Below are 20,631 nucleotides of genomic sequence, written 5' to 3'. Positions count from 1 at the left end.
TTCCTTAGGCTATAGGATTGATCTCCATAATTCAATTTTCCTTCATCTCCCTCTCTAGTACAAGTTATATGTCTCCTTCTATTTCCACTTTTACTAAATAAGAAATGAGTTTTATATAAGTGGATAGATGCGAGCCAATTTAGAAAGAGCTTAGCTGATTTTGGAGCATGCATGCGAAGGCATGTTCTAAAAAGCTTTGAGGAAATAATGATAATATGGTAAATGATTGATGAGTAAATGGCTAGAGACAAATAGGGGTAGGGGCTTGACTGAGAAGTCGGATAGTGATAACCCGAGATGAATTTCCCTTAAGTGAATGTCATGGAAGATGTTATTCAGGATGCACCAATAATTTGAACTGTGGTGCAAAGATAAGCAATTACAAATCTAAGGTGGGCATCATATGTGGGAAAAAGAAACCATCATGTACATCATACATGGAGGTGGCCTCACTCTTAAGGATTTATAAAGTAGATAGGGCTCTTAGTGGAAGATGGTGAATATTGTTATTGGAGTCATTGGGTGGAATAGCTAGCGGACTTGGTCGACAAGAATAGGAGTGTCAATTAACGATGTGAACTAATAACTCAACTAAGAAAATCAGAGTTTGAGTTGATCCGTTTAACAAATGGTTCATATTTGGATCTTTATTTTTTGACCTATTTATAAATCGAGTTGTATTATGGTCAACCTGCTAACCCGAAAACAACCTCAGTTTGACCCAAATCCCGCAATCTATAGTTCTATAAGTCATAACATTAAATGTTAAAAAAAATAAAAATTACTAAGCCCTTGGTCCTGTCACGACCCGACCCGATCCGGGACGGATCCTGTTCGCACCGGGCTGCGACTAAACCTTTAATCCAGGATCTGGCTTTGGAATTTGCTTACTGAACTGAATCTTCCAAATATTTCAACTCAAAAGGAAAAACACAGACAGACACAGAGCTACTATGAATCGTCAATTGCAGCGGAACAAAACATCTATATTTTTCTTTTCCTCAAAACAATCATCTACAAATACGGTACATGGCTAACAGAAGAAATACAGAAGAAAAGCCATGACCGTACAAAAATCAAAAGTAAAAAAGTACCTATCACAGATCGGACTCTGAACTCTAGTCCTGGACTTCCTTCCCTTTCCCAGAACCTGAAAATCACCAGAAAACAAGAGTGAGCTCAACAGCTCAGCAAAGCAACAAACCTCCAATCAAAATTCTCAGAATCCAAAACCAAATACATCAGACCAAAATCCAAACAGAAATCGGAACAGAATCGTATCTCAAATCAGAACAGAATCAAATCAGAACTTATACGGACATATATCAAACCAGAATCAGAGTCAGAATCGTACAGAAATCAGAAATTCAGATGATATCAGAACAGAACGGGATCGTATCAGAATTGTACAAAAATCATATCAGAACAGAACTAAATGGAACAGATATCAAATCAAACAGATCAGATCAGACAGATCACATCAACAGAATCATAATTGCTTACAGAACAGATACGGAATCAGAATCAGATATTTAATTAACAGCTAAACTAAACTAAACAGAATCTCTACGGATTCTGACCCTTATGTCTCCCTTGTGCTCACGGCACCAGAAATTCGCTGAATAATTAATAGCTAAGTTAAATGTGCTCACGGCACCAGAATAATAGAATTCATCGTATCCGGAATATAACAGATATTTCTCCAACTTGAGCTCATCTAAGTTTTCCCCAGACACTAACTGAATCTCATTGATTCAACCCTTGAGACCTTTCTTTCCTTTGAGTAGGATTTCCTAGTCTATACCCTTGTGCCGATCTCACTTTTGGAAAAGATAATGTATGATCCTTAATCGAGAGTCTTCTCGGGCTCCGGCCCGGGATGTAATTAACCACGGGGGCTTGCGCCCGTGGGAAACTTGGCCCCGCAATCTACTTTACCCCACTCGATCTCTCATATCGGGTGGGGGAAACCCGTGATTAGGTCGTGTATATTGCTACCCATCGGGGTGTGCTGGCGACAGCATCTATCCCCAATGGTTAGTCGTATGCGCGATCCAATCTGCCCTCCCATCGACCCGTTCGTGTCGAGCGTAGAGGCCTACGATCGCTTTGTCCTACGGGATAGTGCGGCCGTACTCTCTGCATTCGAACCCCCGCGAGCGGTGCTCCTTCGGAGGTCCACAGATGGTAAATTTTTTTATATCCTCAAATTATTGATGTGTTGTGTTGTTTCAATACTAAACTTCTAAAATTGTAATCATGTGATGCTTTAGTATGCTGAAATGAACTAATGGAAACATTGTAACTTGGCAAATACTAAAATGTTTTCGTATATTGTTTGTTACTTTGTTCATCTCCTTAAATATTTAATGTAATGGTTACACTTTAGGTTATGAAACGCTTTATTGCTGAAAAACTTTAGGATGTTGTAATAGTTTAGTTATGTAATACTTCAATCATTAAGCTTTATGGTATGAAATATAATTGGTATGCTGAAATATTGTATTATTGAAATGCTTTAGCATGTTATAACAAAGTAATTGGTATGCTGAAATTAGTTAAATTTGTATGCTGAAAATTTATTCGGTATGTTGTATTTAGTGTATTGCTGAAATGCAATTTATTATGCGTTTCTATAACTTTCTATGTAGTCAATGTTAGTGAATTTAAGTATGAGATATTTGCAATCATTACACTATGCTTGTGGATTTAAGTATGAGAGAACTTTTTTTATACGAGAATCCCTTACATATGAATGTAAAAGTGATTCAAATTATTGAAGTTTCTACATTTAATTCAATTAATTACGATGTATATTGAGGTTCCGTTAGAGATTTATCTTTTAAATATGTTGAAATTTATGTCTAGATGGAGGATTCTAATACTATTATTGTAAGTAATCCTGTTGAACATAATATGCCATTACCTATTGATAATGATGAATTTAATGATGTTGATGACGAGGAAATTGGTGACACATAATTACATGTGGGAAGAGTACAAAATAAAAGAAAAAATATGGCTTATGTTGTGTGGAGTTATCTTGCAAATGATAGCAAACAACATTATAAATATAGAAAATGTGGGTTAGTCTACTGTTGTGAACTTGTGATTGTAAAAAGGGCACTCGCAATTTGAAATGTCACCTACAAAATTAAAAATAAAGGATGATTATGACATAGGACAACTTATTTTTCTTACTTTTCCTATAGATCTAAGGGATCATGAACTTCATGCTATTACAAAAATATCATGGGCTTAGATTTCAATGAAAATGAGAGTGAAAATGAGAGTAAGGAAGGCAATGGTTCAATTTCTATAGTAGTGTAGATAGAGTGTCTAAAATGAATGCCTATTTAATTAATGTTGAACTCTTTATTTATTATATGACTCCTTTCTATAACTAATTATGTTGGTGCTTCCAACTTTACTTCGTCACTCGTAACTTAATCAATCAATTAGCTTCCAATTATCTTAAACCTTAAGTCAAATTCACAAAACTAGTTCATGGTTTGATGGGATTTTTGCAACTATTTTAAAACAACTTTGTTGAATCTCTTAAGACTAAAGGCTTAGCTTTGAAGCTAAATTCATAGGCAACAAAAATGTTGGTGCATTGAAGATATGAAACTTGCTCACTTTATCTTATTCATTGGGGCATAATAAGCTCAGAACTTATATTTTAAGATGATGAGACTTTTTATGCTTGCTTATTCTCTCTGATGGTTGTTTAAAATTTGTATTTACAGCTTACAACTCATTCACTTATGCTGTATATTTTATTTACTTGGTCATTTATTATTGCTTAATCTTATGCTTGGTTTAGCAATAGACAAATGCATCTCAAGTTGTTTTTTCACATATCATATAATTTTGACATTTACTTTTCCATCATATATGCATTAAACTTCAACTTTTGTTCTTCCTGATGAACATTTATTTTGCAATATTAGTTCCGCCTGCTTCTTCAGTGTTCGTTCTTCCTACTTGTTTGTTAGATTCGTGGTTTTTGTCTGCTGTTTTTAGTTTCTTTGGTTGAATTGTTGTTGGTTGCATTCTATTTCAATGTTAGTTCAACATAGGTATGTTGTTGATTGTATATTGTTCTTGGTTTTATTTTGTTGTTCCTTAGTTCATGTCTCTTATGATTGTTGTTATTGAATTTTACTGTCTCTTGTGGGCTTGTGGCTATTTTGTTGATGCAGGCATTGTCTCTGCTTAAGCTCTGGTCAGATGTTATTCGAGTGGAAAATTAGGATTTTCCCAACTTGTGCAACTTTTTCTATTGGGACGATGATGAAAACCCTTATGCAGTGATCGAAACCCTACGGTGCAACTAGGTGACAATTTAACATTTGTGTTTTCTTATTAAAAAAAAAAAAAAACATTTGTGTTTTCTTTGCTAGGCATATACTATTTAATTGAGGGCAATATATTTTGATATTTTTTGAGCTTATGATTATTTTTTAGGATTAATCTTAGCCTCACATTAGTGCATTAGGGCTAAAAAAAAAAAAAAGTATTCCAAACAAAGTCTTTACTTATCAATCAAAATTATTAAAAAAAACAGTACATAGTAGGTTTTTCCTCTTTTAATAAGATTTGAAAAAGTAAGCATATCATTATAAAATATAAATTATGACTGAGAAAATAGCTTTTAAAATTTTTTTATAGAAAAAAAAAATCCTAATTTTCAGCCGAATGTGCTTTAAGTGATAAAAACAAAGCAAGTTAACCATGAAGTCTCAGGTGACGACGCTGCATTATAAAAATGCAAATTCTTTTAATATTTGGAAACATCTCTTTCAACATTTTTTATTTTAACATTATTAGAATTAAAAACTATATTCTTACTATTCTATTATTGTGTTGTATATTTAGGTATGTCGTTCATCGCAATGCGCGTGCGATGGCAATATTGTAATTTATAGTTTTTCAGTTTAGATTTTAAAAATAATTTTTTGTTTATTAAAAACAAAATATATGGTAAAGTAGTAAAATAAAATGCTAAATACATATAAATTTTTATAGTTCTTTATATGATATTTTTATTTTTTAAATTATAATAAAATATACATTAAATTGATTTATAAATAAATATAAATTTAGGTGTTAGATATGTATGTAAATATACGATCAAATTCTTAATTATCTATTTGACCTAGTGTTTTATGGCTTTGTGGGAGAGGCGTAAGTGAGTCAAACCAACTTACGAGCTAGCTCGAGTTCGACTCAATTAATGGTTAGTGAGCAAAATTTGATAGGCTAACGAGCTAAATTTGAGCCAGCCCTGATTTCACTTATAACTTGTAAGCTGATTTATTTAAAAAATATTAATATAAAATAGGTTTAAAATAGATTTAACATTACAAATTTGGGAAATTTACATACATACCACTTTATTTCATGCTATTTATATATGTAACACCCAAAACATTAATATTACATGCATACCACTAATATACAACTTTAATATCATATATATAACTTCTATAATTCATTTATACCATTCATACCATCCTATAAACTTTACAATTTCATTTCATGTACCTAAATTTGTTCTATGGGTGGTAGTCATGTAATATTAATATTTTGGGTATTAGATATGTAAATAGCATAAAATAAAGTTGCATGTATGTAAAACCCTCTAAAAAATTACACAATTGCTTGATGTTTTTTGACAATTCCTGTTTCTATAGGGTGACTTTTGACAATTGCACTGGCTTCCACTTGTGCTTGCGGGCCGGCGACTGAGCTCAGCCGTCAAACAGAGCCATAGCACAACGAAGGCTTGTGATTTTAGCTGAAAGGTCTCCTGATTCGCAACTAGAAATTATTTATAATTTCGTCACTACGTTATTTTGCTCATCCCCATTGGTTTCAAGCAGATTGGTTTCCCGCAGCAATTGCTCTCTTTCTCTCGTCGAACGGTCTCTTTCTATCTCAGAACTGTTAGCGCCACCACCGTTTTCGTAGCGCAACCTTTCTACGGATGGATGGATTCGCCTCTCCTATTTCTTTGTTATTTGACTCATTTCCGACCACTGCCTCGTACGAAGACTGTGGAAACCGGATGACCACAGCTTAATTGATCTACGACCGCGGATCGTCGAAGAGATGGAGGGAGGAAGTAGCGGAGCGGTTCTGGCCGGTGGAGGGCCTCCACCGTTCCTTAGTAAGACGTATGATATGGTGGATGATCCCACGACGGACTCGATCGTGTCTTGGGGGCCGGGAAACAACACCTTCGTTGTGTGGAACCCGCCAGAGTTTGCGCGTGATCTCCTTCCCAAGTACTTTAAGCACAACAACTTCTCCAGCTTCGTCCGCCAGCTCAATACCTATGTGAGCCCTGGCCCTTTTCCATTACTTTGATTATTTATTTCTTTCCTTAGCGGGATGTGACCTTTTTTTGGTAGGTTTTCGTTGCATCTTAGTTTATTCTTTAACTCGGAGATGCAAATCAGGTTCTACTTTGGTCGAATGTCTGTTAGAAGTGGAAGGTTTTTGGGCTCACTGTAGCGATTGTCGGGATTATTTTTAGTATTGTGTAAGATTCTTTTGTTCTTTCCTTGCTATGTCAAAACTTTGGATTGCTATCTAAGGAAGTTCTTTGTCTTTATGGACAAAAAGTGGCTTACACCTTATGCTCTCTCTTTCTGACATGATGCTGAATCAATAGCGAAATTCTCTCATTATAGCAAGTTCTTCTTTGTTGATTTTATAGAAGATCACTCTTCACTCATCGTCTAATTATTTTTTTTAACGTTTATTTAGCCCATTTTGCACTTCTTACATGATAAGAAGCTTTCGCTCATCCTATTCCATTATCAAAACTCCGTCCACTCAGTTGCATCATTTATTTTGAGTTGCTCACCATTTTGGTAGTTGATGTATTGCAACTGGGGTTTTTCTTTGAATTGGAAGATACAATAGGTTCTCCTTTGGTTGAAAATCTGTTAATTAGATGGGAATGCATGTTATAAGTAGATCCTTCCAAGGTTTAGTGTAGAAATTATTTGGATTATTTTTTTTTAGTATCGTGTAAGATTCATTTGTTCTTTTTTTTATAAGCTAAATATTTTGATCAAACATCTATGGAAGTTCTTCATCATTTTCAGTAAAGGTGGCTTATAACATTTTGTTACTTGCTGACACGGGCAATGAGTTTGAAGTGAAATTATGTGAATATCTAGTTCTTTTGTTATTAAATTTTATAGCAAACTGCTCTTCAGTGTGCTTCTAAATATTTTTTTCTTGCAGCTGATTTAATCCTTTTTGCGCTCATTACATGTGAAGAAACTTTTTCTTGTAACATTCTATTGTCAAAACTTCATCTGTTTTGTTGCTCCATTTCAATTCACTTTTTATTCAGATGTAATGAGAATTAATTCAATTTGTTATTTCATTTGATTTCATTAACTATTTTTGATGCTCAGTTTGCTTATTGTGATACTTAGAACTGGTTTAAGCAATTCCATTTAGGCGCATGGTCTGCAGATGCACTGAAATACATACTTCGAGCCTTAAAATGATTCAGATATTGTTCCCCATGTTTTGTAGCAATCCCAAAGTTGATCAATGGAATTCATTTGAGTTTGGATCCTTAATTTGATTATGGCGGTATAGTTGATTTAATGATGATAAACTGTGCATAACTGGTTTGCTGAATTACTAGTATTACATGTTAACTTCCGTTACAGTCTAAAATACATTTTAATTCATGTATTTGAAAAGCTTGAGAATTTGCTTATTTTGCATGTTGATTGTCGTGATTATTTTTAGTATTGTGTAAGATTCTTTTATTCTTTCCTTGCTATGTCAAAACTTTGGATTGCTATCTAGGGAAGTTCTTTGTCTTTATGGACAAAAAGTGGCTTACACCTTATGCTCTCTCTTTTGACATGATGCTGAATCAATAGCGAACTTGTCTCATTATAGCAAGTTCTTCTTTATTGATTTTATAGAAGATCACTCTTCACTCATCGTCTAATTATTTTTTTTAACGTTTATTTAGCCCATTTTGCACTTCTTACATGATAAGAAGCTTTCGCTCATCCCATTCCATTATCAAAACTCCGTTCACTCAGTTGCATCATTTATTTTGAGTTGCTCACCATTTTGGTAGTTGATGTATTGCAACTGGGGTTTTTTCTTTGAATTGGAAGATACAATATGTTCTCCTTTGGTTGAAAATCTGTTAATTAAATGTTATAAATAGATCCTTCCAAGGTTTAGTGTAGAAATTAGTTGGTGTATTTTTTTTAGTCTCGTGTAAGATTCATTTGTTCTTTCTTTTATAAGCTAAATATTTCGATCAAACATCTAAGGTAGTTCTTCGTCATTTTCAGTAAAGGTGGCTTATAACATTTTGTTACTTGTGACAAGGGCGATGAATTTTAAGTGAAATTATGAGAATATCTAGTTCTTCGTTATTAAATTTTGTAGCAAACTGCTCTTCAGTGTGCTTCTAAATATTTTTTTCTTGCAGCTGATTTAATCCTTTTTGTGCTCATTACATGTGAAGAAACTTTTGCTTGTAACATTCTATTATCAAAACTTCATCTGTTCTGTTGCTCCATTTCAGATCACTTTTTATTCAGATGCAATGAGAATTAATTCAATGTGTTATTTCATTTTCTTTTATTAACTATTTTTGATGCTCAGTTTGCTTGTTGTGATACTAAGAACTGATTTAAACAATTCCATTTAGGCGCATGGTCTGTAGATGCACTGAAATACATACTTCGCGCCTTAAAATGATTCAGATATTGTTCCCCTTGTTTTGTAGCAATCCCAAAGTTGATCAATGGAATTCATTTGAGTTTGGATCCTTAATTTGATTATGGTGGTATAGTTGATTTAATGATGATAAACTGTGCATAACTGGTTTGCTGAATTACTAGTATTACATGTTAACTTCCGTTACAGTCTAAAATACATTTTAATTCATGTATTTGAAAAGCTTGATAATTTGCTTATTTTGCATGTTGATTTTTCTTCCTTGCCATAAATCTTTTTTATTTTTTGTTGGAAATATGTCAAGATGGGAGCTGAACCCCTCACCCACCTTTTGTAAGGTTGAGGCAATACCGCAGGAGTTAATGCCCATTGGTAGTATTATTTTTCCATTGTTTTACATTCCCCTTTTTTCATCATATGATTTCTGTTATCTAACATCTGTTCCTGTTACTGATCTCCTTCTTTTATTTTTGATTGTTATCCTATAATGTTAATTAAATAATCTAAGGCATTTAGTGGATATCCTGCAAAGAACCATTAGGCGTTCAAGGAAGTTTTCTATGGTTTAAATGACATGAAGGTTCAAGGAATCTTTGGTTGCTTGTCTTGTGGCTGGTGTAATTCATTTTGTGCTTTTGTATCAACAAAAATGTGGAAAATGCCAGTTTTTGAGTGGTGGTTAGAATGACAACCAATGGTTAATGTTGTTTTTGTACTTCTTCAGTGTATTCCTTGATAAAACTTCTATGAAATTTTCTAATTTTATGATTATGCAAGCATTACTTGGAGATTTGCATGAATTGTTATCCATGTGGAATGTATTGGCGCTCATATTCCTTGATGATTTATAGCTTGTTTCCATAGATGGATAGTGACCTTCCGTATTATACTATCTACATCGGTTTTTACCTTAATGAAGGATCACTCAACTCCATTTTGTGAACGGACAAACATACCAATCCGATGGAAGCTGATTTATCATCTTCTTGTTCTAATTACAGGTCTCTAGTGATGATGGTATTGAGGTGAAGACTAAGAGGAGACGGCTAGGGGTTGGATGTGTGAGCTTTATGGTGTGCTTTTTTGGTTTAGAATAAGTTTTGATTATGTGGATGAAGGATTGGTTAGATGGGTTTGGTGATGAGAAGTTTAGTTAGTGGTGGCTGGTAGAGAGGGGATAAGGCTCGGGTAGGCTAGTAGGAAGGGTGAGGAATCAAAATGAGGGGAGAGAGGAAGAGAAGAGATTGGGCTTTGGATGGAAGTGGAGAAGTTTATTGTAATCACTAGGTCTTCCCCCCCAATCTTGAGCTTTCAAGTGACAACCAATTATCACAATCAAAACTCCCATAGTAAACCAACGATGAGCAAATTTTTGCCATTCACGATGGGGAGTTGTATTTTTGTTTGGGATGAATAGTGTGTATAAGAGGGGATAAGAGACATGGATTAGGAGTAGAGTGCACCATTATGGTTTTATTCCATCAACATCATCCTAAAACATCATAGCGTACCCATTTATAGAGGAGAAGGGCTCTTCTCATTGAGAGCAGAAAATTCAGCTGACATAAAAGAATGACCATATCCTTAGTGCATCACATAAAGCAACATGAAGTTAACTCGAGTAAGCTAAGGTGCTCTTTGTTTATTAGAGAAGAATAAATAACTTTTGATATTCTTGCCCATAAAGTGAAATAAAAATGTAAATTGAAAGGTTGGATGTTTTTAATGTGCTTTACCAGTTGTTTCTGTGTGGGTTGAGCTTTTATAAAGAAAGCAATAAACATTCAATACCCTTTATGATGGGGACATCCAGTCATGGAAAGTTTATCGTCGCCGAGGCCGGAGATCAATGGCCGTGATTGAGTCGTTGTATATGTAGTTTGTTTTATTTGATCTTTTGGATTTGTGTTGTTTTATTTCCTATTTTTCCCTCATGTGAGGGGATGTTATGTTTAGTGACCAAGGGTATTTTGGTTTTGTCATTTTTTCTTCTTTTTGGGCTTATATATAGGAGCCCTCATCCTTTGTAATTTGGTTAATGAATGCTGAAAACGTTTTTACCTTTGGAGCTTAGTTTTCTTCTTTCTAAGTAGCTTGGTAAAGATTAGTTTAGTGGTGTGAGTGTGAAATACCCAACAGCCGTTGGCTCTTGATTTTATCCTTGTTCTCAAGTCTCTCCATCTCCTTCCCAACTCCCAACCGAACCCTTCCCCTACTCCCAACCGGTGTTCCCAAACTCCTGCAGCAAATTTCTACTTAGAAACCTGCTGTCCAAAGCCTTCTAACCCCACCAACAACCCTCCGTTTACCCTCCCTCCTAGTGCTAGTAACCAACCACCCAACATCCACTTTGGTGACCCTTCCTCTTCCAAAAAAAACACTGAAATTTTCCCTCTCAACAACCAACAAAATTATGTCTTTACAACTTCCTCATTGGAAGTTGGAAAGTCACCTTGAGCCTCTTTGTATTCTCCAAAACCTTTTCCCAAAAGTTACAGTGCTGTCTTTTAACTTTCTCAAAGCCCCTATTCATTTCTCTATTAAATACAAGCCTCTTCGTACTCTTCAAGACCTTTTCCCAAAAGTTAAAGTGCTGTCTTTTAACTTTCCCAAAGCCCTTCTTCATTTCCCTATTAAATACAAGCCTCTTCGTATTCTCCAAAACCTTTTCCCTAAAGTTAAAAGCGTTGTCTTTTAACTTTCCCAAAGCCCCTCTTCATTTCCCTATTAAATAAAAGCCACATAACCTTCCAACTCCCCCAAACCTGCTGCCTACTTTTCCCAACAATCACTAAACCACATTTTTCACTATATCCCCTTCCCAAAACAGCCAAAAGTAATCCTCACTAATTTTCTAGTCATTAGAAAACTCCACACTCCTCCATTAGACCCTTTACACCATCCCTTTAGCCTCCACTAACACTCCAAACAACATTCTCCCTTCCCAAAACAATTAAATCAGTAAACGTTGTCCTCCAAAGTCACCATAGAGAATCCCTTTCAGAGATTTAGCAAAAGTTGTTGTCTACCAAGGAAGTTATTGGCCTCAACACTTTGTTCAACGTCCAAGCAAGATAAGTGTCTTACATATTCTCTTATTTACTGTTTAGCCTAGATATCTTATTCTCCCCTCCAAAATAGCATCAAACTAGTGTAGCAACTAATCTGCTTAGGCTACTTTCTTAATCAAGAGCTTCGGACTTCATTTGCAACTAATCCTAAATTAAAAGTGGGACTCTAGCTATCCATGTTCTCAGAGTTTTAATTACTTTACTCCCTTTAAATTGTGAATGTCGCTACTAGTCAAGTTTCTTATTTCTGCGTAATTGCGTTGCCTAAATTTCTTGTCTTGATAAATTTTCTTGGAGTTTAAATTTGCTGTTTTTTATTTATTCCCTAGCATAAATCTCTATATGCATGATCAATTTACTTTGTCCTGCATCATTTTATGATTGAGAAAATTGGTTCTATGTTTTCCTATTTCTACCATGTTGTGTTCTCACGTAGATGACTCCCTTGAATATAGAATATCATAGTCATGATATATTTATTGAACTTCTTTTAAAAAGTATGCTCTGTGGTGGTAAATGATGAGATTGATAACAATACAGGATGCATAATATCATCTTTCGCCTATTTTTAGAATATCCTTTTTTAGTGGAGGTTTGCAACATAGGTTTGCTTACCCACAACATCATTGCCCTTATAATTGTATATGTGGTTATGCTCTCCCTTTTAAACTGAGTAATTACAAAAGAGCGCTCTTTCATAGATAAAGCAAGTACAAATTACTTTATAAAAAATGAAAAAAAAAAGTTTGATAAGAGGGAGTGGATGTGTGAGTATAGTAGCAGGCGATATTAGTGACCACATTGTTAATTTTGAAGTATGAGCGTCGAGGGCAAAGCTGATGTTAGATTTTCCCATTGGTTCTATTTCTAAGAATGCAGTAATAAATGTTTCAGCTTAGAATGGAATGGAAAATTTTACTTTAATAACGGGTGACATATATTTGGAAAAGTAAGATTAGGATGAGTTATATTAAGAGATTATCTGATTAGGAAGATATTCATTTTATATACCCATAATTATGAATATTCTTTTCCTTTTTGTTTCTTTTGTATTCATCATGTATGCATATATGTTGACCCGCATCTTATACACAAAAGAACAAAAAGAAAGAGGAAGCCAAAATCTAACGTGCATACCTCTTACCCGTCGGATCCGCAAATATGGCTGAAATCGGCGCCGTTCGCATCACGTCTCCGTAAATCCTGCTGAAAATCTGCGACCTCACCTCGATCGAGAGCCCAAACGCGTCGTTAAATAGCAGAGTAAATGGAGTCTTCGGGTGCTGCTCTACACGCGATCTCTTCTCCCGTTCGAACTGCTCTCCCCCATCCTCCACGCGAAAGCTCTGATCTCCAGCAAAATCCCGTCGCTACTCCTCCCGTCCGACTCCTTATCCCGAAACTCAAGCTCCAGCAAGAAGCCTGTCGCCTCTGCCCTAGTCCTCCCCGCTCCTCTGTCTTTGTCCGATCCAACCCAGGAACCCGTCGCCCCCTCTGCCTGTGCCGACTCCAACCCGAGAGAGAGAGAGAGAGAGAGAGAGAGAGAGAAACTCAAGCTCCAGCAAGAAGCCTGTCGCCTCTGCCCTAGTCCTCCCCGCTCCTCTGTCTTTGTCCGATCCAACCCAGGAACCCGTCGCCCCCTCTGCCTGTGCCGACTCCAACCCGAGAGAGAGATCCATCATGCCTACTTGTAGCCGCCCGATCCCATTTGGCCGAGCTCCTCCATTCGATCTTCTCTCCTAAATCCGAAAGCCCCCTCTGCCCGATCCACCTCTCAGCCGATACTTTCTCATAACCAAACCAAATAACCCCCTTTAATCCCCAAGCTCACTCACTCAACTCACTCTGACTCACTCAACTCACTCCACTTAGCCCACTAAAATCCTACCCACTTCAACTCAGCCACTCAACTCAACTCAGCTCACTCTCCTCTACCCGACCCCCTTTAGGTATAGGAATATTTGTTTTTTTTTTATATATATATTATTTTATTTTTATTTTATTTCCTTTTATTATTATTAATTATTTTTAATTATAATTAACTTATAAAACAATACCTATAGGGGCTTGCGCCTATAGGAAACCAGAACTCAGATCATAAAGTCCTCGCAAAATGAGGGCGAAATCTCTGGGTAGTGTCTTATCTACAAACTCATCTGCCTTCCAAAATTTACCTCGGAACTTAGTTCGTTAAAACTCCCTCGCCGAATAAGAAAAGCGAGTGGAGACCGAGGCCGAATTTTCGGAGCTCACAATATATTTCCTTAATATGATAATAAGTGGAAGAAAGCCCTACTCTAGTTGTCTTGCTAACCCCGAATTCTCCTTGTTTTGATTCTGCCCTGCCTTCCCATCGCTCCCACTTAACTTGTGCTTGACCTACACCCGTGTACATTCTCAACCCCACTTTATGCATCTATTTATTGTCATGGCCTTGTTTTTACTTCTCACTCTGCTTGCTTATGTTATGTCCTTGACCCCTCCTTACGCTCACCCTCTATTGATCTCAAAATCCTTGTGCAGACTCCCTCTCCATTGCTCATCACCAAGCAGCTGCCACCTTGCTATCTTTCATGTTTGCAGCTACAACAAAACTCATCAATGCCCGCACTTATATTTGCTGGCCGTTGTTATAATGGTACGGTGCATTTGATGATGCTAGCCCGCTACTTTAGGGTATGATCACTTCCCACTTCACTTCTCATTGATTTAAGATAGCTTATAAACTTTGTTGTTTTCTTTCTCACATCTTCATGGTTTTCCAAAATGACCCAAAAACCTTCTCCACTATTGATACAATTGCTAAACTTAGTGGTATCAGTTATCTCCTATTTTTCAAGGGATTTTCATTATCTCGTTGATTCTCATGACAAACTCAACTAATTTGACATGTCTCCTTCACATAGCAATGACACCATCATCATTTTCAAATGGCGAGCGTCTAAGTACGTCATCCTTTTTTTATTCCTCAGTAACCTTGAATATTCATTGCTCCATTTATAATGTTTTGACACTTTACTAAGAAGATTTGGGACTTCGTTTGTTCGTTCCATCTAGTTTCAGGTAAATGATCTCTTTTTTATGCTCTTTGCTTTGAGATATTCTCTCTCCATCAAAATGATATGCATATCCAAGAATACTATAGCATTTTTAGAGGCAAATATGATAAGTTACTTTAATACTCTCTCTTCATAACTGCCTCAACTATTTGGCAAATGCATAACAAAAAAATTCTTACGGCTAAATTTATCTCTCATCTGCATCCTTTCCTATAGGGCATGCAATCTCATGTAATGGCATACTTCACGATTCCTAATACTATTATTTCTTTCTCCCCATTTCTTCATGCAACTTAGCTCTTCGCTCCTAACACTAACTTTTAATTAAATTTGGTTGCTTTCTTTAAGGGTGATAGGGACTGCTGTGGACATGGTGGCAGGACCAAGACAATTATAAGTTTGATTGTCCTTCCTACGATATGTGAAAACCCCATTGTGTGTCCCATCCTTTCTATACCACTAGTTGCCTAACTCGTCCTTTTGATTGTGTTCACTCAGACATTTGGATCCTAATCTTTTTCATATTCACCTATAATTGTAGTATTTTGTCACTTTCATTGATATTCATATTAGGATAACTTTTTTTTTTTGGAAATTAATACTAGGATAACTTAGGTCTTTATTAAATATCAGGTATAATTCCTATATCTATTTTAAACTTTTTATCTAGAATTAGAAGATCATTTCTCTTCATTAATAAAAATTTTATTCCTAATAGTATTGTGGAATTTATGCAATCTCATTTTCGTACTATTTGTTTAGATAATAGTATTATTCATCAAATCTCTTATTCTTATACATTTTCAATCGAAAGGTGTTGCTAAATTTAAAAATCTCCATCAACTTAACATTGCCCAAACTTTAGTGTTTCTTATGATTGTTTCTTGTTAGTTTTAGTGGGATGCAGTCTTGAACACTTGCCATCTTACAATAACATTCTCTCTCTTTTTTTCTATAACCTTTCACTCTCTTCTCTCCTATAACCTTTCACCTTTATTTCTTCTTTTTCCCTTCCATCCTCTATTTTCTCTTACATCTTGGATATTTAGTTGTCTTCTTTATTCATACATTTATTTACATTGAAAGCTATTTTACCATGCCATTTAGGATATGTTCATTGGGTATTCTCGTATTCAGAAAGGAAATCGGTGGTATGGTTTTTTTTACCTACCAATTTTCCCACCAAATGGTAAATAACAACCTATTACCTATCTTATTTATTCTTATATATCATTTGATCATTTATCCTCTTCTTTTTATGAATTTGCCTTACACTATCACCTGTTTGATAACATATCATGAGCCATTATAGCATCCTCTATGGAAAAATGATTTGAATGTTGAGATGTGTGTTCTACTTGGTCAACATTTTTTTTGAAAATGTACATTTTTACCTAGTAGGATTTTATGTTGTTTACTGTTAGAGTGTGCAATTCTGATACATGCTTAATTATGCTTTAACTGCTATAATATAATGAAAAATGTGCATATGTGATTAAATAATATCTGCTGATAGTCATAAGGGGCCATAATCTTTTGAGATTCTGTTTGTGTCAAAAAATATTCTAGTGCCCATAAAACATTTTGATGGCTATAAGCCATGTTCTGGTGCCATAAGTACAAAAGGGTGTCATAAGGGGCTAGAATCTTTTGAGATTTTGTTTGGATTTGGGGAATGTGATATGAACTACTCTATGATAAAAATTGCAATTTATTCATTTGGTCATTATTATTTTTTAAATAATTGGATAACTGTTATGTTCGTATTGCATTTCTCGGTACAATAATTTATTAGATTGCATTTAACTAATTTTAAATATTCAACAAAATGTTTAATAAAAGTTTTTTGAAAATTTAGTCTGTTTTGTATGGCCTGCTGAGCTGTTGTATCTCACTGTGGTTTTGTTTCTAGTTTTAGTTTCTGGGAAAGGGAAGGAGATTGTGGATTAGCAGTTCAGGATCAGATTTGAGTTTATAGGTATTTTTATGTTTTGATTTTTGTACAGTCATGGCTAGTTTATTATTTAGTTCTGTAGCTTCTGCATAGTCATGTACTGTTGTGTAAATACATCTTGATGAAATAAAAAAAATTATGAATGGGTTTATTTTCAGTATTTGGATGTTTTAGTAGCTATATAGTCAATAGTTTATTTAAAATGAATATTGAAAGAGAATTCAAAACATTCAAAACTAGGTCTTGGGATTTTCTTGTCACAGCTCAACACGATAGGACAAGTCCTGATCAGGTTGGGTTGTGACAACTTATGCCTCTTCCTTGCATGCGCGAACTGAGTGAACGAAAAAAGGGAGTGCGGTTTTTAGGAAACAAAAGGGTGTGTTATTTGGGAGCATCGTTTGGGCGTGAAATGGAATGAGGTGGGGCCGGGCTAGTTAACAGTCAACATGATACAACAACATCAAGCTTTTATCCCACTATGTGGGGTCGGCTACATGAATCCTTTTTCTCCATTGTGTCATGTTAAGATTCAAACTCTCATTTAAATCCAATAAAGAAAGTTCACTTTTAATATTTTCTAACCAAGTCTTTTTAAGTCCACCTCTATCTTTTTTAACGTAAGTCAAATCTAATACATCTACTTTCCTAATTGCGTCATCGGAAGGCCGCCGTTTTATGTGACCAAAACATCTAAGAAATACTAGATGATACCATTTGAATTATTATGACAAAAGTTTCAAAAGGGGATTAGAACATGTTATAAAAGATATTTCTAAGAGATTCGGTTCAACTATTGTTATTTCTACTAACACATAATGATGTGGATAATTAATATTATTGAAACTATAACGATCCGAATTGAATTTTTTTTTTCTCTGAACTTTAATCTAGTTTAAGTTTTCATTTTACCTTTTGAAAATTTGAATGTATACCTGGATCAACTTATGATTTAAAATTTTTTCTTCTATTTTCTATAGAAAGAACGAATGATTAGATCTCTTTCATTATTTAGGTATCTCTTTCATTATTTAGGTGGAAGAATCAACACAAATTTAGTTTTTTTTGGAATGTCTCAAGAGAGAATTAGATTTGGTTGGTAAACAGTGATTGGTCTTTTAGCAATGTAGTAAATGCATTGGCAAATATTAGATATGATTTCACAAGATTTATTTTTGTTCAATAACTTCTAGCCAATGGAAAGGATCTTCTGATCACTCCTGAGATGATTTTGACCTCGGCTCTCTCTTTCTCTTTATCCCATGCATGGGTGCTGGATAATATTGGAGTGCCTTGACTTATCAACAAGAAATTCTTTTTCAAGAAGGACAAATTTTTTTGAAATGTTGACTAATATTTCCTGAAGGAGTTGAGAACCTACATTTTTTTTTTAATTTCATTGTGTGTATCTTTAGTTGCATAAATAAACGCAAGACCTTTAAGCATCCTACATCTATATAGCTTTTTATTGCAATTAGTTTCATTATCAGGTTGAATATCTTAATGTGCCATTGGGTGTATTGTATATCTTTTAAATTGTTGAATGTTGTTACAAGAGGTGGGTTATCTTTAAACACGGAAAATCAATTATTCATTTATATGTGACGTATATAGCTCATAGCGAGGACTTTGCATAAAAAAGTTTTGTTGATGCAAGATGACTCAGGATTTGGATTTCTTAGTGCAACTTATATGATCCGTAATGTTTGATAGAAAAAAAAATTGAAGATTCATAGATCACAAGATACTAATTAATCCAATAATTCACTTTATTTAAATGGAAATAAGCAATAGTAGTCTTTAAGTTCAATTGATGGTGAAATATTTAAGAATTTCAACAGAAAATTGAAAACAATTAAAATCGACAAGCAAACAAATTAATTTTCACAAAAATAGATTTATGATGCATCAATTTTTGACCAAAATCACGAGCACTGAACTACCTAATAAAAATTATGCGGAAATAGGCAATGTACAAAATTATCAATGTAGAGTAAAATCAAGCCTCATGTTGATGCAAGGAGATTATTTTTCTAAAATTAGGTTGTTTCACTTGTGTCACGTTCAAAGGAATCATACATCTGACTTGCACTCAAAATATTGAAAATTTGAAGAGAAATTTTATTCAAGTTAAAACTTATGAATTACATACCTTTGGCCCTTTTTGTTAACTCCTCATAGCCCAAGTTAATAAATAAGGTTGGCATATGATTAATCTGAATCCAGATTTAAATTAATCACAATGTAATTTTAAGATTTCCAAAAATAGCTGGCTCCAACAAAATAAAATCCGAAGCAATCTACAACCTCCCCTACTACCTACACAAATTATGAAAATATCATAATGTCTCACAAAAAATAACCAAGGCTCGAACTCCCAAAGAACTCGAGTGATAAAGCCACCACAACACCAATCCTACATGCTATTGTCGTACATAAATGCCTAGGAGTTGTAAATCGTAGAGACATAATTCAATTGTACGTTTGCTTTTTTTTTTCCCTCCGTTTCTTCTTTTCAATAAATAATTCTGAAGCCATTGCTCTAATAGTAACTGTTGAAATCCAGCCGTTCCTAGTACAAAGGATCCGACGGACACAAAGATCAATCCGTGGGATACTCTCATGGATCACGACATAATGAGGAAACGAATTTAGGAAAGATTTTATATTCTTATTTGTGTATTAAATCTGCAATTTATTGTTTCATCATTAGGATATCTTGTATAGATCTATAAATAGGGAAGATTGTAATGAATAAAGACAAGCTTTTCCCTCATAAATCTCTAGTTTTAACATGTATCAGAGCCGATCGGGAGGCCTTCATTGCCGAACGATCCAACCTTCTGACGCTGCAAGAGGCCGACCCAGAAGTGCTGATTCTGCCAGTCGCTGTCGCAGACGGACGCCTCGACTCCGTCAGAATTATCGACGAACGAGCCTAGACGAGCAGCCACGAGGGAAATGAAGGATACGAAGGAGCGGTCATACCCGTCCAAAACCGTCAGTGCGGAAGACCCTTTCGAAGCCAATCGGAAGTCCGTCTCGATTGCTGAACGAGAACCCGATTGCGCGAGCTTCTTGTTTCTGTCTCTGGATCCACTCGATCGGCAGGAACCGCACGAAGTCCGATCGAAAGCAGGTACGGAGACGGGACAAGCATCGGGATTGGACTCGGCGGGGTGGATTCGACTGCTGGGGTGGAGTCGGACGGAGGCGTGGCAGCAGGCATTGGAGTTGGCCTGGAAGAGCGGCGGCCTGGTTAGGGCAGAAGTAGGTCACAGCCGGTTGCAGAGCCCGGCCAGACACAGACTCCTGCTTCCACCTTCTCGGATCTTGCCAACCCGAGATTCGTCCGAGGCAGAGCTCGAATCTGTGCCCCTATACCAATCCGAGCCTTTATTTTAAAGGCTCGGCTGGTGTGTTTTATTAAAAAGAAAAAAAAATCAACCTTTATTGTCGATTAGAAAAATTTTTGGGAGCCCTCATTGTTGTCCAAAAATCAAATAGATAGTCTTCATTACTATTATTTGATTCAAAAATGTCAGAAATTAACTCTTCTTCAAACACTGACCAACTTGAGGATTTTATGGTGCACCAAGGACGAGGTGACCTTCAAAGCATTCAACCTTCCTATCGTCTAAATGGGAAGAACCGAAGAACTACCTGAAGTGGTCTCAATTTGTGAAGACCTACTTGAAGGGGAAAGGTAAAATACATCATCTCCTTGGAGGAGGACCAAAAGAAGGAGATCCCAAATTTGGGGCATGGGATGAAGCAGACTCCATGATTATGTCATGGGCATGAC

The 20,631-nt window shown here is 35.5% G+C and overlaps 1 protein-coding gene across 1 annotated transcript in view; it reads left to right on the top strand.

Moving 5' to 3' along the window:
• Nucleotides 1-5,859: 5,859 nt before the first annotated feature.
• The window catches only part of LOC110096032 (heat stress transcription factor A-1), a 30,729-nt gene continuing 15,957 nt past the window's right edge, over nucleotides 5,860-20,631 (top strand). Inside the window, exon 1 of the mRNA XM_020821789.2 lies at nucleotides 5,860-6,345. Coding sequence (XP_020677448.1) covers nucleotides 6,118-6,345 — 228 coding nt within the window. The 5' untranslated portion in view covers nucleotides 5,860-6,117. The remainder of the gene's footprint in view (nucleotides 6,346-20,631) is intronic.

The sequence above is a fragment of the Dendrobium catenatum genome, unplaced genomic scaffold (genome assembly GCF_001605985.2).
Source record: "Dendrobium catenatum unplaced genomic scaffold, ASM160598v2 fragScaff_scaffold_1228, whole genome shotgun sequence".
In the NCBI taxonomy this organism is placed as follows: Eukaryota; Viridiplantae; Streptophyta; class Magnoliopsida; order Asparagales; family Orchidaceae; genus Dendrobium; species Dendrobium catenatum.
This window is presented reverse-complemented; position numbering and strand designations above follow the sequence as displayed.